A 26296-nucleotide genomic window follows, 5' to 3' on the forward strand; every position below is an offset into this window, starting at 1 on the left:
GCTCGCCTGGTTTGTACGCATGTCAACTTCTTATTGGACATTGGCAGCCTTGGAAACCCAGCCACGGGCAGCCAAGTACCGTCTCATTACACGGCGTGTCGTCCAGGTGGCAGGGGGGTCGCTTCCGTTTCCGTCAGCTCTTAAAATTGAGCTCTCTCATTACTTTGCAAACAAGGCTTACTCTCACTTCCTCTTCCTCTTCAAATTACGCCCAACACTTTCTCTCTCCTCCTCATTTTCTCTCTCTCTTCACACCTCTTCGTCTTCTTCTCCTTCACTGAGCTCCTCTGCATTTCAAGCTAGCTTTCGGAGAGGCAAGTAAGTAAGCACAACTTCTTCAAAGCCATGAACAGAGAGCAGACCCTGGCTTTAGCGTTGAATTTCTTTACTGCGTTTTAAGCGAAATGTGGCTTCGTTGATTCTTCTTTGTTTTTGCTTGTACAGCTAGCTAGCTTCGACTCTTTAGTTTTGGAGAAGCGGAGCTTCGAGCTTACAGAGAAATGGTAGTAATTTCCTTCTACTTTGACCTTCCTACTCCTTGGTTTTGTTTTGGCCCCCTTTTTTATTTTCTGATTCCCTGTTCATTTCAATTTTAGTGACTTGTGGTGCTTGAGAGAGGTTAAATTAGGTTAAAGAATCAATTTGAGGAGGTGTTGATATGATACTCTATTGGGAATTTACATGGTAGCTAGTGTGGTTAGATTTTGAGATGGTAACAGTATAAAGATTGCTCTTTTCTTAGGGTTTTTTTTTTTGTGTGTAATTTGTGAGGATATGTTGTGATATAATTTTATTGTTCATGTGTGCTTATGTGTTGTAATCTTGTGCAGGATGGAAGTAATTCTAGTGTAGATGACAATGATGTTGACTGGAACACAGATGATGAAATCGACAACTTCACTCTCTCGCCTTCTTCGAGTGTGATACATCCTCGTGGAGAAGCTAATGTGCTCTCTTGGGAGGTAAATTTACTTGCATCCGCGGGTGTTCGATCTCAAATTTTTACTCATGTAGGCATGTCAAGGCTACTTGTTGGACAAAACTTATCATGTGTGATTCCCAATGGCCAATTCAATTGGTTGAATGGGATGTTAAAGTTGAACGCAAAAATTAACTTCTATTTTTCCAAACCAAATTGTATGACTCTATTTATTGGATTTCTTATCAAGTAACACAGTTTTCCTTCCCTTACTCATAGGATGTCTTGCTGCCATTACCGTTAACTGTGGTGACTAATTGAGTACCCCATGAACTCTGCACTTAATTCAGTGCTCTACCATTAGTCACTACATTGATGTATTGTAGAGAATGCATAATATCTAGATGGAGATACCTATTACCTAACACAGATTTAATAACTAACATGCAATACATTTTCATCCTGTAGGTGAGCTCAGCTCCAAGTTCTCCCAATACCAAAGTTCTTGATCAGTTTATAGGGATGGGATTTTCTAAGAAGATGGTTTCCAATGCAATTCAGAAACATGGTAAGAGCACTTTTCATTCATAAAGGAGCACACTTTTTCTTTTAAGTGCTTCATTTATAACCCTATGCTAATGCAACACTGCTGTGATGAAATATCCAGGAGAAGAAAATACAGATGCAATTTTGGAAATGCTCCTCACATATTCGGTGAGTTTTAACATCCCTTCAGACGCCAATGCTGTCTTCATTTAGATAATTGAGGTTGTTAGCTTGGTTGTCTGTAATATTACAGTACGATTCTAAATCTTTAGATTCTGCCAACAGAACTGTGACAAATTGCATGTAACTGAAAAAAGAAGAAATGCTAACTCATGAATTTAAGTAGCCACATTCACTCTTTGCCATTTTTGGAATACATAGCAAGCACAACCAATATGGTATGTCATATATTTTATGCTCATTTCTTGTCTTCCGTCCTCTTTTATTATATTCAGTACACCTTCAATATCTTTTAGGTACATTAGTCTTTGCATCTTCCACACAGCCTCTTGGCCCTTACTGTCTACTTTAGCTAGTCTTCTTTTGATTGTACTGAATATAGTGTTTGACTCAGTATACATATCTTATGTTACCACCAACAGGGTAGCCTATTATCCCCTACTGTTGCCACTTCGAATGTTTCTCATCCACCACTTTTTTTATTGTCTTTTCTATTCAATCTTATCATTCATATGTGCATCACTCTTGCTTTTCCTTTCATGTCCAACATTCTTCATATCGTCCATCTCTAGTAACTGATTAAAGTGAAACTAACAAGGGAGAGAAAAATTATAAAAAACTTAAATTTTTTTTGTGATTCCCTGTTCAATCATTTCTAACTTCACCCTTCTCAACACACTTTAATATTGAATATACGTCATACGCTTGGTAATATAACACAATGGCTACCCTGTTGGAGTTAGTTTGCTCAGGAATCATGATTCATCTAGAATTTCATGGTAGTATGAAGTCCATAATTGTTGGTGCTGTTGTTGGTTATTTATTCATTTATTTATTTTTTTCACAAGATATATGGGCCATACGCATTTTTCTCTCATTTTCAAACATTTTGAGCAAAATAAAGTAAATTTACACTCTTCTGTATCTTGCTAATGTTTTGCAGGCTCTAGAAAGTTCAACTCATGAACAGAAACAAATGGATTCTGATCACTTCTCCTCGGATTATGTGGAAAGCTTTCTAGATGGTTTTTCAGATATGGATAGCTGTGATGATGAGGTATTGGCTTCTCTAAGAGCTTTCTTTAGTTAGAGCTATCATTTTCCCTTCTTCCCAAGCGGTTTTCTTCTTTTGAACCTTCAAGCTACAAAAAGTTTAAATTTTTTTGCAGTATCTTAATCTTGTATCTTGCCATTGTTGTAAATGCTAATACCCCAATTTAATTGGGATTGTGGGCACTATGCCACTTTTTGAGTTTCAGGTTTCATGTTCCTAGAAACTTTAATTTGTCTGTTTTGCAGGAAATCATAAGTCATACATCTGAGGAGGAAAAACTAATGTCCTTGATCACAATGGGGTACACAGAAGAGGAGGCTTCCATGGCAGTAGAAAGATGTGGTATAATTTTAGTTTTATCTACTGTACATATTGCTGATTGGTATTTTAGCATTCTCATGTACACATGTCCAATTAATTACTTTTCTTTTATTCTTTTTTGGCAGTTTGATCTAATGATCTGCTGTACAGCGGCTTTGTGTATGATTTAAGTATAACTTTAGTCTGAACCAACTCCAGAAGTATAAATAGACATATTCATTTAGGGCTAATTTCTCATCTTCAAGGCATTAATTTTGAAAATTACATTGGTTCCTTTCTTGATAGTCAGGATTGCTATGAAATGAATAGGGAGTAGAATATCTTTGAAACTTGACAAGTCTGCCCCTCTTCAAATTTTGCAGGTCATAACTCCTCACTTCTGGAATTGACTGATTTTTTATCTGCTGCTCAATTGGCAAAGGAAGAAGATGCCCTTCTTCCTCTTGAAGAGAAGGTATCTTTCCCTTTTTTGTGGTATCGACTATTTAGTATCCAAAGTTTTCTACAAAATTATCCATCTGTTCAATGTTTAGTAGATTCTGATTGCTGCTTCTGATTTTACAGCCCAGACTAAAACATGTGCACACTGATCCTAAGAAGAAGAGGAAAATTATTGTATCTGATATATCGAAAAGGAAAAGGCAGATGGGGCACATAGACACAGATACTGAGACACTTTGCCTCCCAAATCCAATGATTGGGTTTGGGATTCCAACTGGAGCATGGAAATCTAACAGAATTCTTCCAAAGGCAGCCATAGGGCCTCCATATTTTTATTATGAGAATGTCGCCCTTACTCCTAAAGGGGTTTGGGACACTATATCCAAATTCCTATATGATGTTCCCCCTGAGTTTGTTGATTCAAAACATTTCTGTTGTGCTGCTAGAAAAAGGGGTTACGTCCATAATCTTCCTACTGAGAACAGATTTCCTCTTGTTCCGCTCCCCCCACAAACCATACATGAGGCATTTCCCTTGACAAAAAAATGGTGGCCTTCTTGGGACATAAGAACAAAGCTAAACTGTATAGTAACTTGCTATTCTAGTGCAAAGTTATCAGAGAGGATAATGAAGCTTCTCGAGGGCTGTGATGGCACTCCACCAGAAAGAGTCCAGCGGGCTGTTATACATGAATGCTGTAAGTGGAATCTATTGTGGGTTGGAAGAAATAGGGTTGCCCCACTTGAGCCTGATGAAGTGGAAATGCTCATGGGGTTTCCAAAGGATCACACAAGGGGAATGAGCCGCACTGATAGATACAAATCACTTGGCAATGCATTTCAGGTACTGAGTTCTGTTTACTTTAGAGTTCCTTTGTAATGCTTGAATTGTTATGACTAATATAGCATTTCAAATTACATTTTTTTTTTCTGGTTTTCTCTTCAATTTCAAATGCTTCTGTTTGTCATATATGTCAACTCAGTGAATAGATTGAGACATGTACATACCTAGTTTCTTTCACCAAAAACATCTAGTAGCAGCTTTGTTTGTGTTCTTCTGTTCTTGTCTCAAGCCAGTGGGCGTAAATAAACATTATTCTTCAGGTTTCTCTATGAAGTCAGACCACTATATATTCAATTTAAAATATTTTCTGTTTGTCATAAACTCTCTGCTGTTGCATTTTGCTTGTGGGTTAAACCTATTCCAGATTCACACTGTGGCATACCACTTCTCGGTCTTGCGGGACAAGTTTCCCAGTGGTATAAATGTCCTCTCTCTGTTCTCCGGGATAGGTGGAGCAGAAGTAGCCCTCCATCGTCTTGGGATCCATATGAAGAATGTGGTGTCCATAGAGATATCAGAAGTGAACAGAAACGTTGTGAGGTGTTGGTGGGAGCAAACAAACCAGACGGGAAATTTGATTCACCTTGCTGATGTAAAGGAGCTAGATGCTAACAGATTGGAACAGTTGATGTTTTCATTCGGCAGTTTTGATCTTGTAGTGGGTGGGAGCCCCTGCAATAATCTAACAGGCAGCAATAGATATCATCGAGATGGACTCGAGGGCAAAGAATCTTCACTTTTCTATCACTACTTTCGAATTCTGGACTTGGTCAAGTCTATTATGGCAGGATAAACAAAGTGGATGTAAAATCTATTTGGTTCGTGGTACTACTATCTAATCCCTCCTAAAACCTGAATATTGACAACCAAGACAATAGAGAAAAGGTTTTGGGTTGCTTGGTGGATAACAATTAATTAATTGTCAAAAAGGGCTCATATATAGCCTTGATTGAGAATAGGTTGTACGTATTGTAACTCAACTCAGCTAATTGCTTCAGACATGGCTTTACTTGGTTTCTTTCATAATACTGACGATGATGACAAATACAGTAATGACATACAAGAAAGGCCGATAGCCGGGTATAAGGATAAAGCCATAAAGGCCTAGTCAAAGCAAGAAGATTGGAAGAATGCTTGATTTCAGTGATGCAGATTGGTCTCTCATGCTCCACAGTATCACCAAGTGAACGCATCCTGATGAATGTGGTTGTGAACAAGATGACTGCAATTAGAGATTCCTATCTCAAATCGACCAAGACAAAGTTTGTCACCTAATTATCTGATTGCATAACCTCAAGTGTTGAGATTAAAAAATGTGTGTGTTATATATATATATATATATATATATATATATATATATATATATATATATATATCTAGAGCGAAGTTCCGCTTTGAAATTAAAGTGTGAACTTCGACTTTTGGGTCGCTTTTCGGTAGCATATCCACATCTCGACCGTTCAGTTTTTAAGTACTAGTGTAGAGATCATCTCTGCAAATTTTCAGCTAAATTGATGATCGTTAAGGTATTTAACTCGCTTAAACCAATCGATGGACTGAATCTGTCAACTTGAACCGTACTAACTTTAAGGCAGTAATCAATGCCTTAACGATCATCAATTTGGCTGAAAATTTGTAGAGATGATCTATACACTAGTACCTAAAAACTGAACGGTCGAGATGTGGATATGCGACCCAAAACTCGAAGTTCACACTTTAATTTCAAAGCGGACCTTCGCTCCGGATAAAATCTATGGGGCTGTGACCACTTACCCAATTTCAGCTTAAAAATTGCCCACTTACGTACTCCACTAAGAGTTTTTTAACCTCATTTACCCACTGTTTGGACCCAAAATGAACATTTTGGCCTGACAAGGCATGTGTTGGAGAAATTGAGCCAATGTCAGTGGCTCAAGCTATATATTGTCGACAAGCTCGAAATATATATTTAGAGGCTAAATAAAGCCTACTATGGAAGCATAGAAGCATGAAAAGTTAACTTTAACACATTTTCCTACTTCGGCTAGGAGAAACCGAGCTAAACAGAAGGAGCGGCCGCCTGACCAAATAAACTCTAAATGAGCTGAAACTCTGCAGATCCATTCTAGACAGCCCAAGGATCATTTCTTATGAAGAGTCCCAGAGCTAGTTTTGAGTTGAAGGCCTTCAAACAATCCGTCCAATTCTCTGCAGAAGCAAAACTGGAAAACTGGACCTGTAAGAGGTCCAGCAGCATTTCCGGCCCAACCACATGGAAGAAAGCTCTGAAATTTGGTCAGCATGATCTAGATTCATAGTGGAACATTTTTTATGAAGACATCATGGCCAGAATCTGAATTTTTGATGGAGATATACATGAAGGAATAAAGGAGCCGAAAGTGCTTCCTTATCTCCCAAATTCATCATTCCTATTAGTGCTCCACCTCCCTTATCTCCCAAATTCATCATTCCTATTAGTGCTCCACCTACACCTCCACCTCCCTTATCTCCAATTAGTGCTCCACTTTCATTTGTTTAATGCCAAAGTAGTTGGCATGGTAGCCTATAAATAGAGGTTACATTGAAACACAATTCACACATTCACAACACAACAACATCTCTAAGATGATCTAAGTTCTCTCTAGAGCAAACCTCTTTAAGAGCAACTCCTCTCCTTTTCTTTCTCTTAGCGGTGATCACACTCCTAGTCCTAGTCTTCTCATAAGCCGACTTTCAGTGCCACCAAACCCTCTGTCAACGTACTTCGGTCCTAGTCTCCTCGGGAGCCGACGGTAGTGTTGCGACCACAACGGTTACGGAACCAGCCAAGCAAGGGTAACGCCCTAGCAACCCAGGCAAGCTAAAGTCACGCTTTAGCAAGTTCTCCTCACTTCCCGGTGGTTCTCGCTCTGCTCGATCTACAACATCGAGTATCGATTTGGTGATTTTCAAGAAGCTCAGCAAAAGTCCTCACCACGAGGCACAAAGAATCCCACGACGAGGTTGGTGCTCTCCTCGTCCACAATTGCTTGAAAGAAGTCAGGTCAAGGGACATCCCCGACGACCGCACCAGAACGGTGCTGGCACGCCCGCGCAAGAAAAGAGACTGTTGACCAGCTGCAGCAAAATTGGAGCCAAACATTTTGGCACGCCCAGTGGGACAACATTAGAAGTTTTTCAGTAGGACAAAATGGTGGTTACCAAGGCTAGATTTTGGTTGGCACAGTTCGGTTTTGAGTTTGCAGCTGGAGATTCAATGGTGTTGGACTGTTGGAGATGAGGATGATCTGATGATGGAATATGTGTTGATTTGATGGGGATTGGGGAGGAAGAAAAATGAAAAAAAGATGAGAAGAGAATAGATGAAGCAGAACTGCAGAAACTGCAGAAAACTGTCGAAGACCAGGTGAGAGAGAGAGAGATTATGTTTTGTGTTTTGTGTTTAATGAGATTTCAAACTTTAGTCTCACCTAAGAAGAGTATAAATATAAACTTTGAGGACATTTAGCCATGAGCAGCTTGTGCTCTAGCGGTGAGGGGTTGAGTTCTTGTGAAAGAGGTTGAGGGTTCGAATCATCTCTAATACAATTTTATATGTTTTGTATAATTGTTCGGTATCACCTAAAAAGAATATAAATATAAAGTTTGTTGATATTATATTGAGTGCAGGTTGTGCTCCAGCGGTGGGGAAGTGAGCCGTTGTGGAAGGGGTTAAGGGTTTGAACCTCATCTCTTGCGTGGTTTTGTATAATTATTCGGTATGAGGTATTGTATACGGTCGGTATGGTATGCCGACGGTATGCAATATCTCATACCGTAGCCGAGCCGAAGGGAGCCATACGGTACGGCTCAGCCGAGTCGAAAGTCGGCAGGCCGAATGGCTCATTTTGCCAGCCCTAGATTTTGGCTAACAAACTCTATTCTCTTAATAATAGTATGAGACCCTTTCAAAAAAAAAAAAAAAATAGTATAGATAATGACCAGATTTCTAGTTGAGAACTGGGACACACTAAAGACTAAGGGCCTGTTGCAATGTGAATTCTCTAATGACTGTTAGCTAGATGAGATGGTGAAATGTTCTTAACAATGTAGGTATAGAGTTGACTTCATAACTTTACCATTGTAAAAATAATTAGGACAGTTCTAAATAGCTCCATACAAACTTGTTAAATTGATCTACCTATAAGAAAAGAATGGTCAATGTAACAATGTAGAGTCTGAAACTTTCTCAAACCCAAAGGTAAAAGTTGCCGGCTTTACCTTATTCAATTGCCGACGGCATCCTCTGTTTCCACTTTTCCGGGATGAAGCTTCTCTCTCACTGTCTCTTGCCCCTTTTAGCTGTCTTTTACTTTACTGATCAAGACTAGAGAAAGCTTGGTTTTACTCTAGTGATGGTACAGGGCGGTGCCGTTTTGGCTTGCTTTTACTTTTCTGATCAGGTCCAAAACGGTGACATCTTTGCCTGGCTAAAAAAGTACAAAAACCCCGTTCTATAACTTTTTGTGTTTTTGTTGCCTAATCAGGGTTTCCATGGAAGAGCCTGTACATCTTGATACCCCGGGGGTCCCAGGTACAATACTCTCTTAATTTTATTGCTTTGTTGCTTGTGAAGATTACAATCAGCTCTATTTGTGAAGTTCGAGTTTTCAGTCACTTTTCGGTCGCATATCCACATCTCGACCGTTCAGTTTTTAGATACTAGTGTATAGATCATTTCTGTAAATTTTCAGCCAAATTGATGATCGTTAAGGTATCTAACTCACTTAAACCAATGGACGGACTGAATCTGTCAACCTCAACCGTACTAGCTTTAAAACATTTATTAATGCCTTAACGATCATCATTTTGGCTGAAAATTTGCAGAGATGATCTATACACTAGTACCTAAAAACTGAACGGTCGAGATGTGGATATGAGACCGAAAAGTGACCAAAAACTCGAACGTCACACGTTAATTTCAAAGCGGAGCTCCGCTCTGGATAGGATCAGATCCTATCCAGAGTGAAGTCTCACTCTGAAATTAACGTGTGAGGTTAGAGTTTAGAGTCACTTTTCGGTCTCATATCCACATCTCGACCGTTCAGTTTTTAGGTTCTAATGTATAGATCATGTCTGCAAAGTTTCAGCCAAATTGATGGTCGTCAAGACATTGATAATTGCCTTAAAGCTAGTCTGGTTAAGGGTGGACAGATTCAGTTCGTCCATTGGTTTAAGTGAGTTAGGTACCTTAAAGATCATCAATTTGGTTGAAACTTTGCAGAGATGATCTATACATTAGTACCTAAAAACTGAACGGTTGAGATGTGGAAATGAGACCGAAAAGTGACTCTAAACTCTAACCTCACACGTTAATTTTAGAGTGAGACTTCACTCTGGATAGGATATGATATATGTGGAAATGAGACCGAAACTGAACGGTCAAGGTTAGAGTTTAGGGTCACTTTTCACTCTCATGTCCACATCTCGACCGTTTATATAGATCATCTCTGCTAAATTTCAGCCAAATTGATGATGTAGGTATCTAACTCGTTCAAACCAATGGACGAACTAAATCTGTCCAACCTGAACCGTACTAGCTTTAAGGCAGTTATCAATGCCCTAACGACCATAAATTTGACTGAAATTTTGCAGAGATAATCTATACATTAATACCTAAAAACTAAACGGTCGAGATGTAGATATGCGATCGAAAAGTGACCCTAAACCCTAACCTTGCTCTGGATAGGATCTGTATATATATATATATATATATATATATATATATATACACATACACTATTATTAAGAGAAAAGACTTTGTTAGCTAAAGTTAGTGTGAAAAGACAATAAAATCCTTAGACCTTATATTAATTTTAGATAATTTTTAATAATTGAGTGGTAGTATGGTAAATGGAAAAATTAAAAATTATGTAAAAAATAAAATAAATAATTTTCAGATAGTTAACTACCTATATCTCTGCAATAACCACACACAATTTCAAATAACTTTCCTTTTTTCTTTTCAAATAACTTCTATTTTTTTTCTCAATATAATAATTATAAAAATGGAGCTTCTATTCATACCTCCAAATTTGGCATTTGGACCTCCCTACTTAATAGACCTCCAACTTACTTTTACAAATAACCAATTTGCTATCTACACCTCTCTAATTTTCCTATAATGCCCCTCGTCCAATAAAATCAATAAAAGACCTTTTTTTCTTTTTTTTAGATTCTATTCATACTTTAAAAAATCAGTAGTTGGATCTCTTTCAGTTTTTGAAGATTTGGAATTGTAGCAATTTTTTTTTTTTTTTTTTTTGAAGTTCATCCTCCATATACGAGTAACAGAGGTGCTAGCATTTTTTCAATGAATTGTCGACTCTTGGTTAGCGTAGGCAACAATACCGTGTTTGCTCATCATCTCGTATAAATATGTTTTATAAGTATTATTTTCATTGCATTTAGGTGTCATTGTCCCTAAACTGATTCTCTCCTACTTGTTTCCATAGCAGCTTGAAATGAACATGCATGGTCTTTTTGTTTTAGATATTATGAGATAGTGGAGGAAATTACAATAATCAACCATGAGTCTAGTGCATTCTCCATAGATTTATATCAGATGGTCGAATTTTTCATCATATCTATAGAATAGTTCCACATAAAATTGCTCTGCACTGATGATGTGCGGGAAGATCTTGTGGACAACTACCCATTGCTGCGTTTGTCATATAAACGTGCTGGAGTACTGCTTTTTGTCGCCGCTCGTTCACATGTTTGATTGCATTAAGAATGAGTAGGGCATCATTAACTGAGGTGACTTTGTATTTCTCATTTTCTATCCTTTTACTTTTTATTTTTTTATAGCACAGTGATAGATCTTGTAAATTGTCACCTATGTGAGCAAGGAAGTCTATCACTTTACGAAGGCAAAGTCAAATTCAGAAAATTTTGACTTCAATGGTAAATAACATTTGGAGATATATATTTTAGGGTTTACATTAGAAGAGAAAATTTTTCCCAAGTTGAAGACTATTACTGTTCGTAGAGATAAGAAGAGATTTTTTTTCCCTTATTTGTGTCTTTATTGGTAATTTGACATGAGTTGACAAAGTCAACTATTACTTGGAAAAAGTGAGAGGTCTAAATACTAATTTTAGAGGTATGAATAGAAGCTCCCTTATAAAAATTTTACACATGCTCTAGCAGAAAACTAGTATATATATAATCTAAGGCTTGAGGGTATACATTGAGATTAGGTGACAAACTTGGTCTTGGTCAATTTGAGATAGGAATCTCTAATTGCAGTCATCTTGTTCACAACCACATTCATGAGAATGCGCTCACTTGGTGATACTGTAGAGCATGAGAGACCAATCTGCATCACTGAAATCAAGCATTCTTCCAATCTTCTTTCTTTGACTAGGCCTTTATCCTTATACCCGGCTATCGGCCTTTCTTGTATGTCATTGCTGTATGTGTCATCACCGTCATTATCCTCATCTGTTTCCGGGAGCAATGGAGTGTCAACGATGTCCATGACATGGTCAGGGAAAGCCATGGCTGTGAACTGGTGAATGCTTAGACCATCTTTGAACATGTCGTCTGTAGGCCTTTTCCCTGTGAACATTTCTAGCAATAGAATCCCATAGCTATAGATATCTCCCAGAATGGAAACTTGACATCCCATGCCATATTCTGCATTTAAAACACACATTAGGATGTCATAGTCAAATAACGTTTGATCTTTAGATTGTTTGTTTGGATTTTGCTTCTACAACTTCCAGCAATAATATTGAGGCAGTTATCTTTGTGATCAATAAGCTATTAGGAATAGAAAAAAATCAAAAATAATAATAACTTATACCTGGAGGAATGTAGCCAATGGAACCCTTTAGCCTAGCTGACATGGTCTGACTTTTGGAATGATTATTTGATGCTTCAAAGGGAAAGCTTGCTAAACCAAAGTCACCAACATGGGCTACCATGTCCGCATCGAGAAGGACATTGCTTGGCTTTAGATCACAATGAACAATGGATAATTCACAATCGTCATGTAGATAATCTAATGCACAAGCAACATCAATTGCAATATTGAGCCTTTGGATAAGGCTCAATTTCTTACTTTGAGATTGCTCATTATCTCTGGGATGCAGCCAAGAGTCAAGACTTCCATTTTCCATGAACTCGAAAACTAGACTTTTGAAGTCATTTCCCTGATTATCAATGCTTGAGCAGGCAGTTATTATCTTAAGAAGATTGCGGTGCCTTATGCTTCTTAGAGCTCTGCATTCATCAATGAAACTCTTCGAAGCTCCTTGTTGTTGAAGGTTTAATACCTTAACAGCAACCACCATTCCATTACTACTGAGTAATCCTTTGTATACAGAACCAAAACTTCCCGAACCAATCAGGTTGTCCACAGAAAACCCGTTAGTTGAGTCGACAATTTCCGAGTAAGAGATACTTGGATATGAATCATTATGAGAAGATGAAACCAAAGGTCCATCTATCGACTTTTTCGACATTGAACGGGCAGCAACCAAGCAGGAAAGAGCAATTATTAAAGCAATTGCACTAGTCAAAGGGATTATCACTTCTGGGGCAAGTAGGGCTCGCAATGAATGAGGCTTTCTGCTGGAACATGCAGGTAGAACTAATTCTGGAATTCCTCCACAGAGCTTATCATTTCCGAGCACGGAGATACCAGTTGCATTGGAGAAGATTCCTTCTTTAGGCAATTCACCCTCAAAATCATTGTAAGAAAGGTTGAGATACTTGAGAGCTCGAAACTTGCCTAAAAATTCAGGAAGCTTGCCAGATAAGTTATTGCGTGAAATATCCAACTCTTCCAAGCCTCTCAGCTTTTCCATAGACTGAGGAATATGTCCACTGAATTCATTACCTTCTAAAAGCAGGAGTCCCAAACTAATACAACTGCCGAGGGTCTCGGGGATTTCACCCGATAACTTGTTTCCTGATATGTCTAGCTCTGCGAGATGTACCAAACCACCCACTTCAGATGGAAGTGAACCAGTCAAAGAGTTGTTAGACATGGTCAAAGAAATCGAAAGGGATTTAATCGCCATTAGCTCTCTTGGTATGGTGCCATTTAGATTGTTACTAGAAAGGTTGAGTATCAATAGATTTTGGCAGTTCCCAAGTCTTGGAGGTATGCTTCCCTGAAACCTATTCCCCTCCATGAAGAGCCTTGTCACTGAAGTCAAGTTACCTAGGGAGGATGGGATTGGCCCTGAAAATCTGTTCAGATTCAGATATAGACCCTCTAACTTGTTAAGCTTCCCGATCATATCAGGGAGACTACCGGATATCTGGTTTTGTTCCATTCCCAGATTTTTCAAGTTTACCAGATTCCCAATGCCAGTAGGAAGGGCTCCATATATCAAATTGCCTCCCATTGTAAATATCCTCAGCTGGGTTGATAGGTTGGCTATAGATTCTGGCAATTCTCCTCCAAGATGATTACGGCTAAAACTCAGCACCTTAAGATTGGTGCAATTAGCCAGGAAACTGAGAGAAGTAAGGTCACCAGCTTTCTCACTTCCCAGTGAATTGTCATCAAAGTTTACTCTCTCTAAACTTCCCAAGCTTCCAAAATACTCGGCAGGGAGCTTACCGGTAAGACCATTTTCAGCAAAATCAAGAAGCCGGAGTCTAGAAGCATTTGACAATGATACAGGAATATTTCCTGTGAAATTGTTGACACCACCAACAAAAACTTCGAGATTAGGAAGAGTTATGCCAACATTTGGTGGCAACTCTCCATGCAGGTGGTTGGAAGCGACATTGAAGGTGTATAATGAGGAAATATTGTAGATTGAAGAAGGAACTATACCAGAAAGCTTATTATCTGCAAGTACGAATCTTCTCAAACTTGTTAGACCCCCTAGCTCACTGGGTATGCTTCCTTGGAGATTGTTCTTACCAAAAGAAAATGCATACAAAGAAGAAAAGTTTCCTAACCAAGCTGGGACACTTCCTGTGAGGATGTTAGTATCAAGCCATAGATGAGTCAACTCAAACAGTGAACTGAGTTGGTCTGGAATTGGCCCCGTAAGTCCATTGTCACCAAGATCGAGCACTCTTAGTTGGGAACAGTGAGATATATTAGTTGGAATATTCCCCCGCAAGGAATTGGTGGCCAGGTTGAGCTGTTGCAAGTGCAGTAGACGCCCCAATTGTTGAGGAATTCCACCACGAAATTTGTTGTCTGTGAGGTTGAGTTGAGTAAGATAAGTAAGATTTCCTATTGAAGGAGATATGGAGCCTTCCAGTTCTTGAGACTCCAGGTCCAGAATGATGACTCGATTGTTGGAAGGGTTGCATGTAACGCCTACCCAACTGCAGAAATGGATGGAATTATTCCATGAGCTCATGATATGGCGAGGATCTTTAATGATTCTTCTCTTGAAGTCTAGTAATGCCAGGAGATCGGATTCATTTCCTAAAGTGGGCGGTGTTGCAGATTCCAGAACTGTGTTCATGCATAAAACGATGAACACAGGAAGGAGTTTGTGCAAAAACCACCTACAATTTGATAGTGAATCCTCCATCATGTGCTAATTGCTGGTTTCACACAAGGAACAAATGAAACTTCTTGGTTTCGTATGAATGGGAAGTATACAAAAGAAGTGATCTTATACCAAAATGGCAATTGCAAGAATGGGACTACGGTGGTAATGACGTAGTAACTACTTGGAGATAGATGACAACAAGGTCTATAGATGGATGCTACTGACTGAACGATCGATGTAGATTTTTCTTTGATCGGTGTGGAAATTCTAAAGATTTGGTTGGGAAGCACCGACTACTTGAATTATCTTCAATCTACTGGCCTACCACTCTGGTCCAATACTTAAATTTTCAATATGAAGATCAGAGGTCTAGCTGGGAATTGGGAAGCCTAAGAAAGATACGTGTCCTACAACATGAATGATACTAAAGACTTTTAGCAAGTTGAGATGGTGAAATTAATGTTCTGAAACCACTTGGCTGTGGAGCGGATATGAGAGCAAGTTCACCCGTTGAGCTTGACCGGTCAAGACTATTCACTGCTTTTTTGCCTTATATTTCCACTATTGAGCTTGACCAGTCAGATACTGTTCACAAAATGCCACGACTAGTCAAGTTTTTAGTCGAGTTCTTGACTAAAAACTTGACTAGTCGTGACATTTTGTGAACAGTATCTGACTGGTCAAGCTTAATAGTAGAAATACAAGGCAAAAAAACAGTGAATAGTCTTGCCCGGTCAAGCTCAACGGGTGGACTTGCTCCGAGACTTCAAAGACGAGCACGAGGCGCTAGGCAGTAATTTAGATCCTCCCGCTACCACAAAAGTGGGCTTACCACATCATTGTGTGAGATGGGTCAGCGGGGACCAATGATTGGTGACTATTCTCAATAACAACGACTTAGACACTAAAATATGGGTTGGTTTCTTTTGCTGGCGTGACCGACACAAGAAACTCACCAATCAGTGAGCCTAATTGTGGGTCCCAGCAAACTTCTTTGCTATATAATTATTATTTAATATATCAATGTCATTTGTGACTCATAATCAATGTTTTAAAAGACTGAGGCTGTTAAACAGCGACAAGCGTGGCCCGTGGCCCACCATTGTACCGATACTGTCCCAACTTAACCACCCGTTAGGTGTTGGGTTTTAATCACAAAAGGTCTCGGTACAATTGGGTAAGAGCCACCCACTTATAAGTTATATTTTATTTGTCACTTTTCCAATGTGGGATCTTTCCTCTCCAACACGCCCCCTCACGTGCAACCTAGCTCTAGGTCTGCACGTGAAATTCATTCATCCAATTCCCATATTGGAAATTGGGACACAAGTCTCATATTGGAGACTTGGTCAATACAATCCAAGGCCCACATTGGACACTTGGTAATTTCATTTCAATGGCAATACAAGGAACCCCAATTTGGGCTCATGATACGTGCCTACGTGGAGACGCAATTGGAGAGGGACCCGCTCTGATACCATGTTAAACAGCGACAAGCGTGGCCCGTGGCCCACCATTGTACCGATACTGTCCCAACTTAACCACCCGTTAGGTGTTGGGTTTTAATCACAAAAGGCCTCGGTACAATTGGGTAAGAGCCACCCACTTATAAGTTATATTTTATTTGTCACTTTTCCAATGTGGGATATTTCCTCTCCAACAGAGGCGTAGCCGAGGCGTTTTCGGGAGAGCCTCAAGAAGGCGTTCGCCTTGAGGCATAAGGCGTAAGCCTTACGTATAAATTAGTTGTATTTATGTATATAACTAGTCTTATATATAGAACATGTATTGTAACCAAAAACTAAAATTTGACAACCAAAATCAGACTACTCCCTCCCAATTACACAATGAAACTCAGAAACCAATCACACAGACTGAAAAAACAGAAGTTGGGAATTGTTTACATACAATTCTGATGGTAATGGCTCAAAGCTTAAAAGCTGATTATCAGCATCATTGTTACTGGCTTCACTAAGATCCCTCAATCTTCTCCTTGAAGGAGTCTTGTCTATGCAGCCACATCATGTGCCCCTGAAACTCACAAAACAAACATAACCGTCACGTCACAACACAAACATAACTGTCAATTTCTCTATAAGATAATAACAGAAGCTATACCAGAAGCTAATTATCAGTGATTAGTACTCTAGCCAGCCTCACTATACTTGAAGGTGTTTGATCTGCCATTCAAGGAACATTACTGCAATAAGTAGAAACTTAATTGAGAAAGCAATTCTGCTAGAGGTAAAGCCAGCAACTTTGGCCATAATGAAACACCACTCCTTTGTTTTGATTACAAAATGATTACCAGAAACACATGATAATCCCAGATTGCTGTCATATGTGAGTAATATGACCAAAGCACATGATAATCCCCAACACTATGGTCTGCATATTCTGGAAACCTTGCCAATACTCATGTTCTTTCCCTCATTTAGTATCAATTGCTATCACTGCACCGATTGCTATCATACATGATTTCCATTCATTTATGTTATTATCATAATCTCACATTCCCAGTTGCACCAAAGTGATTAATTGAACAAGAAAACAGAACATTTGCTGCAAATCGGATTCATCAGCAAGATCGAGGAAATCAAATTCATACCTTAAATCCTTTGCTGAAAATCCGATTCCAACTCTCCAAGTGAGAAAATCTCTTGCTCCAAGTGTGAAAAAAAGCCTCATTTAGAGCCAAATCCTTGAGAAAACTCATGGGCTCTTGATGATTTTATCAAATTTGTTGCCTGGGAATTGGGATTTGGAAGTGAAAGAGTCGGAGTTTTGATGGAGGAGGCTGAAGGAATCGAAAATGACTTCAGCTTGAGACCTGAAGGAGTTTTAACTCTCAAAACACCAAAACGACGTCGTTTTTGGTGAAAAAAAAAACAAAACAAAAAAATCTCAGGCATTCGCTTTAGACGCCTTAAGGCGCGCTTTGGCTGCCTTGTCCGCCTCTGCGCCTCACCTGCAAAACACACTCATTTTCTACAGCGCCTCGCGCTTTCTAAGCCTTAAGGCGCGCCTGAGGCGCGCTATTTAATACATTGCTCATAATTCATATAATTAAAGTTGTGTTGTAAATATTTGTGGATAATCATGTAAATAGATGTTGAGTAATAGGTGCCTATCCCTATAGATTGGTGATTGATAGGTTGTTGTTTGGCTCCAATTTTGCTGTAGCTGGTCAACAGTCTCTTTTCTGCACGGGCGTGCCAGCACCGTTTGGGTGCGGTCGTCGGGGGTGTCCTTTGACCTGACTTCTTTCAAGCGATTGTGGACGAGGAGAGCACCAACCTCGTCGTGGGATTCTTTGTGCCTCGTGGCGAGGACTTTTGCTGAGCTTCTTCAAAATCACAATCGATACTCGATGTTTGTAGATCGAGCAGAGCGAGAACTACTAGGAAGTGAGGAGAACTTGCTAAAGCGTGACTTTAGCTTGGCTGGAAGGTTTGGTAGCACTAACAATCGGCTCGGGAGGAGACTAGGACTGAAGTATGACTACCGGTAAGAGAAGGAGAGGGCTTCTCTAGAGAGGCTTTGATAATCTTAGAGATTGTTGTTGTGAATTGCGTGTTTTGAAGAGTGAATTGTAACCTCTATTTATAAGCTACCATGCCAAGGTGTTTAGCATTAAACAAATGATAGTGGAGCATTAATTGGAGATAAGAAATGATGAATTTTAGAGATAAGGAGATAAGAAGGCATAATTGAAGATAAGGAATGATGAATTTTGGAGATAAGGAACCACTTTCTGCTCCTTTATTCCTTCAATTTTATCTCCATCAAGCACTCAATTGTTGACCGTGACTTCTTCATAAAAAATGTTCCACTATGAGTGTAGATCACCCAGATACATTTTCAGAGCTTTTCATATAGTGGTTGGGCCGAAAACGCTGCTGTACCTCTTACAGGTCCAGTTTCCAAGCCTTTCTAGACAAGGAAATTCCTTCAATCTTATCTCCATCAAGAACTCATTTTCTGACCGTGACTTCTTCATAAGAAATGTTCCACTATGAGTGTAGATCACCCAGATAAATTTTCGGAGCTTTTGATATAGTGGTTGAGCCGAAAACGCTGCTGGACCTTTTACAGGTCCAGTTTCCAAGCCTTTCTAGACAAGGAAATTGGACTGATTGTTTGAAGGCCTTCCACTCACTTTTAGCTCTGGCACTCTTCATAAGAAATGATCCTTGGGCTTTCTAGATTTAATCTGGAAGGTTTCAGCTCATTTCAATTTCTTTTGGTTAGTCTGCCGCCTCTCCTTCCTTGTTTAGCTCGGTTTCTCCTAGCCGAAGTAGGAAAATGTGCTAAAGTTAACTTTTCATGCTTTCATGCTTTCATGCTTCCATGCTTCCATAGTAGGCTTTATTTAGCCTCTAAATATATATTTCGAACTTGTCGACAATATATAGCTTGAGCCACTGAGATTGGCTTAATTTCTCCAAGACGTGCCTTGTCAAGTCAAAACGCTCATTTTGGGTCCAAACATTGCCCCCCAGACCTCGAAGTCAAAGGTCTTCGTCTTGATTGAAGAGGTCTTGAATCAGCACTACTCTTATAATGTTGTCGCTCCAAAACCACTTGTATTGGCTTGACTGTTTCCATATAGGCCTCTAAATAGGCCATAAAGCTTGAATGCCGTAATTTGAAATGTCTTTGTCATGAACTGTCGCTTCCTTTGCCAACTTTATTGCCCCCCATGGATCTAGCGAAACTTGGGTAGGTTGTAGGCAATCAAAACTTTAGCGTGCCCCCCATGCGAAGGAGACTGCTTTTGATCGCGAATGAGGATCCTTCTCTTCCTTGGTGGTAGCTTCGCCATGTGTATAGCAACAAATATTTGCCTTGTTTGCTGGCTCTCTGTTGATTTTCTCAAATGTAGGTGTTGGAGCCGCTTTCCTGGCTAGATCAAGACCTATAGTACTTGGCGAAATAAGATGCAAAATAGCAAACTGTTTGCTTTCATTTAATCCTTCGCGAGTCTTATGCCAAAGAGGATGATTGGATCATGGCTATCGTCATCATGACGTGTGACCAAGTGAAACCACCATATTTTGCTGCAACTTTAGCATCTAAAACCGCATCGGTTTTAATCATGTTTTATTTAAAAAACATCAGGCCACTATGCTGGCCCTGCGGTGGTAGGAAAAGGTGGAATATCTTCACTGTCGCCTTAGATGCGATTCTCCAGATGGAATAATGACTCATTAATTATCAACTAGGGCCACTCACTGGCCCAGCTAATAAATTAATCTCCAAACATATTTGAGCTATAAATCAAGGCGTATTGGAGAAGTATCTTCACTGTCGCCTTAGATGCGATTCTCAAGATTGAATAATGGCTCATTAATTATTAACTAGGGCCACTCACTGGCCCAGCTAATAAACTAATCTCCAAACATATTTGAGCTATAAATCAAGGCGTAATGGAGAAGTGTTCCTCATAACCCAGAAATGGCATCCAAGAAACCATTCGTTATCGATCAGGCAGATGAAATCACTGAGAAAGCCGCATTCACCTGGCGGACTAACATGAGTGTTCGATGTAGAAGTCAGACCGGAGAGGAGAGAAGTCGACTGATGGGCTTTGGTGGCGGCGATAATCAAGCGAGTCTGGGTCCCACACCTCGCGATCGTTTGCCAGATGATGCTATGGCCTATTATGCGCTTCCCATCCGCCGTTCCATCCCGGCTCTTCTCCGGTCTCCTGCTGATCTTGGAAGTTGGGGCCAGAAACATCATAGAGTCAAAATTGGTTTCTGGCCCTCAATCCAACCTCCTGATGTAGCCTGGTACAATGAGGTTCGTGCCCGAGATTTGGCCCGCTGGCGCGCAGTAGGCATTGCGGATGCTATTGACTTGTGTTTTCAAATTCCCGGCGGCCTTAATCGCACTCCTCTCGCCGCGATCTTTTGCTTATGGAACACAGCCAGCAACACTTTTGATTTCCGCTTTGGGCAGATGAGTATTTCCTTATTGGATATTCTAGCTATCACGGGCCTACCCATCCACGCGGCACCGTATGTTCAAGGCCAATTTGATGACGAGAAATTCCCGCTGCAGATGACTCAGACTGGTCCCAGCATTCATAGCAGATCTTACCCGTCTTGGCGAAATTACTACCGCGGACATCATGACGAAACAGGGGAATTGCCTTCCTCGAGTGGTGGCTCTGTAAGTTTATTTTCTGTACTTCTGCTGGTAAACCAACTGGCACTTGGTCCTTTTTGGCCACTGCTCTTTATAATGGCACAGTCGTTGGCCTTGGTCAACCGGTTCTGGGTTCGCTTTATCGAGCCCTTTATCAAGTCGCTCTGCATCCATTCGAAGTCCAATCCTCAGGCCCCTTCTGGATTCTGGATTTCTGGCTCCAGACTTATTTCCCCCATTTTTGCCGACCAGACGTGCCAGCAGTGCCTCCAAATGACGTTCTGTTGGGCCGGTGGCTCTGCCGCGAGGAAAGGTATGAATCTTCGGCATTTTCCGAGTGTTTCTCATTTTTGTATCTTCTGGATCAGATGCCGGATGTGATGTTGGTGGTGAATAGAAGATTCCCCGCAATATTGGCAAATGGGTTTCTTCCTCGCCCGGGTCATCGCGAAGAAGCTATGATGATGTTTCGCCGCACTATTTCTTGCTCCGACATTCAATTGGCCATGGATGAACTAAGTTACGAAATTTATGCACCCAATCACTTTGCTCGTCAATTTGGGTTGGCCCAGTTGGTACCCTGGCCTCTGGTTGATTCTGCCAATTATTACACCTCTTGGCGGAGATCAGCTCCGCCTGGGTCTGCCCCCTTTCAGAGTCAGTTTACTTTGATAGTGATTCCCCCTTGGGTTCAGAGCGCTATACCCCCTCAACGATGTCGATGATGACTATGCTGATTGGTGGAAAGAAGTGTCAGTGAACTATTGGGGCATGAATAACTATGACCTTTTCGCCATCCTTTTCCGCGACTTGGAACATCCCTTTGCCGTGGACAGCAACATCCTTGAACAATATTAGGCTGGCGAGGCTCCGCCTCCTGTTCCTGCTCCTCCGCAACATCAACCTGTTCCGTCCCTGCAGCCGCAAAGGCCCTCGTGGCAAGCACAACCGGGAATACAGATTCGTGAACATGGGGCATCAGTAAGTTTCCAACTTCCCTCACCATTTCTTTTCCTTGGCTTGAGTATCAATCCTTATTGCTAAGTACATTTGTTTTATTTTTAGCGTACCAAACGGAGCAGGGCAGCCTCTACTCAGGCCGGGAAACAAAAGGCAGTAGCCGAAGAGCCTCCTGAGGGGGAGTCCTCTGATGATGACGATGTGAGCCTTGCTGAGGTAAACTGCCCCAGAATTCTGACTTTGCACATTTGACTTTCCATACCCCTTCTATTTTCTGAGTTGTGATTCCTCTTTTGTGCAGGTAATTGCTGTTCACACTTGCAAACGCAGTCGCGCCCAAATCGCTGAAGAGGACTTTGAGGATGACGAGCCTTTGTCAATGCGGCTGGTAAGCTCTGGCCCTGTTTTATTTTATTTAAATTTTAGAATCTGGGCAGGATCTTCATTATGTATCTTTTGACAGGTCCGTCAGAGGACCACTGATCCCTCTCGCCTGAGCGAGGCTGGATCCTCAGCCGCTGCAGAATAGCCAACTCTCTTGCTAGTTCAAGCATCAACTAACCCCGTGGCACCTCTTCCATCTACTACATCTACAGAGCATCTGCAAGGTCCTACCATTCTAATAACGATCTCTGATGACGAATCCTCGGAGGATGAAAGCTTGGAAAGCCACTCTGAGACTTCTGCCGCTTATGAGGAACTGATGACGACAGAGATTCTCGCGGCACTAGAGGTGAATGAGGTGGGGCCTCTTCCTCTTGGTGACCACGTACCAGATATTGACTCGACAGCTCGAGAAGTAAGCCACTGTTTGGCCAATACTTTCCATTTCCCTTTAGATCCAACCCCGCTTTCTGACATTTCTGAATCTAACCAGGATTCTGTTTGTACCGAGGAGGTGGCTACAAATGCTGAGGGTCCTATTGGCGAGACAGTCGCCCCAGAGATGGAAAATGATACTGACGGTGGTGGTGCCCCCCAAGTCTCGCGAATAAATGAGACAACCGTCGAAGCCGAGGGCCCTGTGCTTGAATCTGCTCCACTTGCCCATGGTGAGCCGCGAGTTGAGTTTCCAGATTCTCCCGCGGCTGAAGGGACAGACCAACCTATTGAAGATGAAGAAACTGAGGAAGTCGTCCACCCTTTTGCATTGGTGGTTCGTGATCCTGTGGCGCCTCCGCCGCCTCCTCCTCCTACCAGATTCGAGAGATTGATGAGGGTGTTGGAGGTAACTTCTCTTTCTGCTGTGGATGAGGCTAAGGTGGTGCTTCACGAACATCTGGGTCCTCGGGTATTGGAGATTGACATCCTCCCGCAAGTCTTGGAAGCCCTAAGGTATCTTTGCCAGGAAAAGGCATTGACCCTGCAGCAATTTAGTGCCATTGACGATCTGCTGAATGAACTTGGTGAGGCCCGCCAACGTCAACCGGCCGCGAACGCCCAGGCTCAGGACACTCGAGAAGCTTTGAATAGCCTCTCTCGAGAAATGGACATCTCTCGCGGTATTTTAAATGAGCGAACCAACCGCCTGCGGGAACTACAAATCCAAAGGTCCGACTTCAAACTTCGGATCGAGGACCTCCATACCGGTTTAGCCTTTGTTGAAAATGCGATTGCTACAGAAGAAGCCCAACTCGATGAACCTCTGGCAGCTTCTGAAGAAATGGGCCGCAACCTGGCCCATCTCAGAGAACGGGCCACTCAGGCCGAAGCTAGTGCTATTGCGGCGAACCTCCGCGTGGAGGAACTTTGCTTGAAATTGAGCTTTGTGGGCCAATCTCTGTAGGCCCCCTCGAAAACCGTTCGGTCACCTCACATGCTATTAATCCTCTCTTTTCCGAGATTTAAGGCATTAATCACTCGTTGAAAAACAACGGTCGTGAAAAAATAATCTCGTGAATAGAACAGTTACCTCCTCGAAAACCGTTTGGTCTTCTCACATGCTGTTAATGTCTAAAAGTCCGGCGGTAGCTGAACCTTTGTTAACGCTGATCCGGTGGGCGGATCGATACTTGTGGTGCTCTCAAAGCTTCCGCCACCTGTTAAGTAAAATACAAAGGGCGTCAGAGGGAGACCGCGTTGGGCGGTCTTCAACTCTCCGATGCCTAAGTTAGTCAATGTATTTATGTTGACAAAGTAACAGTAGTTAAGTATTGAATGCGTCATTAATGAGGAGAGAAGAGAGAACCTTTTATAGGTGAGGAGGAGGCTGACCTCCTCCTTGTTTTCGATGTGGGACTGATGTGCTTCAGTTCCCAGTTTCAGAAGCTTCTGATGCTATCTTGGCGCGGCGCTTGGCGGCGCGTCGGCGGTGATCTGGAGGTGATCCGACGCTGAGGTTGTAGCCCGCCTGGCGGTGTGTTTGCATGTCACTCCTTTGGTTGGAATTAGTACCTTTGGCGGTACAATGAGTGTGGCCCATTATAGCTAATTATGCTTGCAAATGTACATGTATGTACAAGTCCCCCAAGTCCCCAGTCAAGGAGGGCAATCTTGGTTAGGGAGTTGCTCGGCGGTTTGAAGCGTTTTCTTCCGCTAGACTTTGCAAGAGCATAATTAGCGTCAGTGCGTTGTCAACCATGGATTTAGTGAGAAAACGCTTTATACCCTTTCGGGTGAGCCCCTGCTAGGCCCCCCAGGGAGTCCCCCACTCCCCGGCTAAGATAGACCTCCGGATGGTCGGCAAATTGTTTGTTGAGGGGGAGCTGCACGGAGCAGAGGGTGTTGAGTAGCGAACTCAATCTTAGTACCCGAGTGACGGGGGTCAACGTGCCTGATCAGGGCCGTCGTAGACTGTTGACAAGTCCCCGTGTCCCGTAGGGATGGTCTGACCGTAACGCCGCGTGGCGGGCGTTGTCAGAGTGAGGCGTGGCCTCGGGATCCGCCGCTGGCGGATATCCCCCCACTGATTGCAGCAGGAAGCAGCGTCCAGTAGACGTGCCTGGCGGTACTTTATTGAGCGATATTGCGCTGAACAAAGCACGCAGCTTGCAAGATGAAAGGGGGTTCCGCTAGAGGTGTGTAGCGGAAGCCGCCCCGCTTGCAGGATGTCAAGGGAGAAGCTCCGCTGGCGGGGTTTCGCTCAGCGGAGACTTCGTCACTTGGAAGGTGACAAGGGAGAAGTTCCGCTGGCGGGGTTTCGCTCAGCGGAGACTTCGTCACTTGGAAGGTGACAAGGGAGAAGTTCTGCTGGCGGGGTTTCGCTCAGCGGAGACTTCGTCACTTGGAAGATGACAAGGGAGAAGTTCCGCTGGCGGGGTTTCGCTCAGCGGAGAGAAGTTCTGCTGGCGGGGTTTCGCTCAGCGGAGACTTCGTCACTTGGAAGATGACAAGGGAGAAGTTCCGCTGGCGGGGTTTCGCTCAGCGGAGACTTCGGAGGGTTGGGGAAGTCATCCCAAGTAGTTACTTCCACCAGACGCTTCGTCTGGTGGTGGTTGACACGTGTCCAACCCGCAGAGGGTTAGCGTGCTGAGGCATGTCTCCTAAGCCTGGCCGTCTTCTCGCCATAAATGATAGTAATTATGGATTTCGTAACCGAGGCGACGCCTCGGTTAATCCGGAGAGTAAGTGGTGGTCTGCGACACGTGTACGGCTGTCGGGTGATGTCGTTTTTGAGCGGACGGCTGAGAACGCGCTGATGTTGACATAAAAGGGGGGGGAAACTCAGCGAGATTTGACACTTTGGTAAAAGCTTCAAACTCACAGTCGTCGTCTTCTCGCTCTGTTCGTCCGAGACTGAAGAAAGAGGTTGCCGGAGCTTGGAGATACCGTTCCCGGAGAAACGACGATCTTACCCCCCTAAGATTTCTGTGCACCATCATATCGTAGGCTTCACCACCGAGGTTGGTACCTGGATTCCCTTTTTCCTGTTTCATTGGATCTGCTATTTTCTGGGTTTTGTTGTTTTTGGTTTTTTTTTTTGGGATGATTTCTGTTCTTCTTTGGCGTGTTCTGAGGTGTGAAGTGAGATTTGGGGGGGTTGGGTTATGGTGGTGGGCAGAGAGTTGGCGTTTAGGGATTTGCTAGATGGTCGAATCTGGGTTGAGTGTTTGTTCTTATTTTGGCATTTTCTGGGTAAATTGTTCTTGATGTTCTTGGCTATAACTGATGTAAGAATATGCTAGATCTGTGTTTGTGCTAACTGGTGTGGGTTTTAGGGTTTGGGATGGCTAACGTCATAGAGATTTCGAGCAGTGAGGATTCCGGGTCTGACGTGTCGTTCAGCGCGGCGGATAGGATATTTATTGACTCGTTGCGTCCGTCTGCCCATGCAGGAACCTCACTGCCAGAACCGCTAGAGGTTGAGCCGCTACAGACCATACCTTGGGAAGTAGCTATGGGTCGTGGTCCACGTCCAGAGAGCTCTAGGGCGGGTGAGGACGC

General features: G+C 42.1%; 2 protein-coding genes and 1 long non-coding RNA gene across 3 annotated transcripts; 1 reads left to right on the top strand and 2 right to left on the bottom strand.

Moving 5' to 3' along the window:
- The first annotated feature begins 173 nt into the window (after window positions 1–173).
- LOC133739198 (DNA (cytosine-5)-methyltransferase DRM2-like) lies at window positions 174–5551 on the top strand. The gene is made up of 10 exons (XM_062166938.1): window positions 174–318; window positions 445–503; window positions 831–962; window positions 1388–1487; window positions 1587–1633; window positions 2589–2702; window positions 2945–3041; window positions 3383–3474; window positions 3585–4304; window positions 4669–5551. Exons 2-10 carry the CDS (start codon window positions 501–503, stop codon window positions 5095–5097), a joined length of 1734 nt encoding a protein of 577 aa, XP_062022922.1. The 5' UTR covers window positions 174–318; window positions 445–500; the 3' UTR covers window positions 5098–5551.
- Window positions 5552–11312: 5761 nt separating this feature from the next.
- Window positions 11313–14956, bottom strand: LOC133739209 (probable LRR receptor-like serine/threonine-protein kinase At3g47570). Its single transcript, XM_062166949.1, has 2 exons — window positions 12133–14956; window positions 11313–11963 (listed from the first exon to the last, which is right to left on the bottom strand). Exons 1-2 carry the CDS (start codon window positions 14840–14842, stop codon window positions 11521–11523), a joined length of 3153 nt encoding a protein of 1050 aa, XP_062022933.1. The 5' UTR covers window positions 14843–14956; the 3' UTR covers window positions 11313–11520.
- A 1651-nt stretch (window positions 14957–16607) lies between these two features.
- Window positions 16608–17577, bottom strand: LOC133724517 (uncharacterized). Its single transcript, XR_009853747.1, has 3 exons — window positions 17409–17577; window positions 16919–17000; window positions 16608–16831 (listed from the first exon to the last, which is right to left on the bottom strand). It is a non-coding gene; the product is annotated as an uncharacterized LOC133724517 (long non-coding RNA).
- Window positions 17578–26296: the final 8719 nt, after the last annotated feature.

This window comes from Rosa rugosa, chromosome 1 (genome assembly GCF_958449725.1).
Source record: "Rosa rugosa chromosome 1, drRosRugo1.1, whole genome shotgun sequence".
NCBI lineage: Eukaryota > Viridiplantae > Streptophyta > Magnoliopsida > Rosales > Rosaceae > Rosa > Rosa rugosa.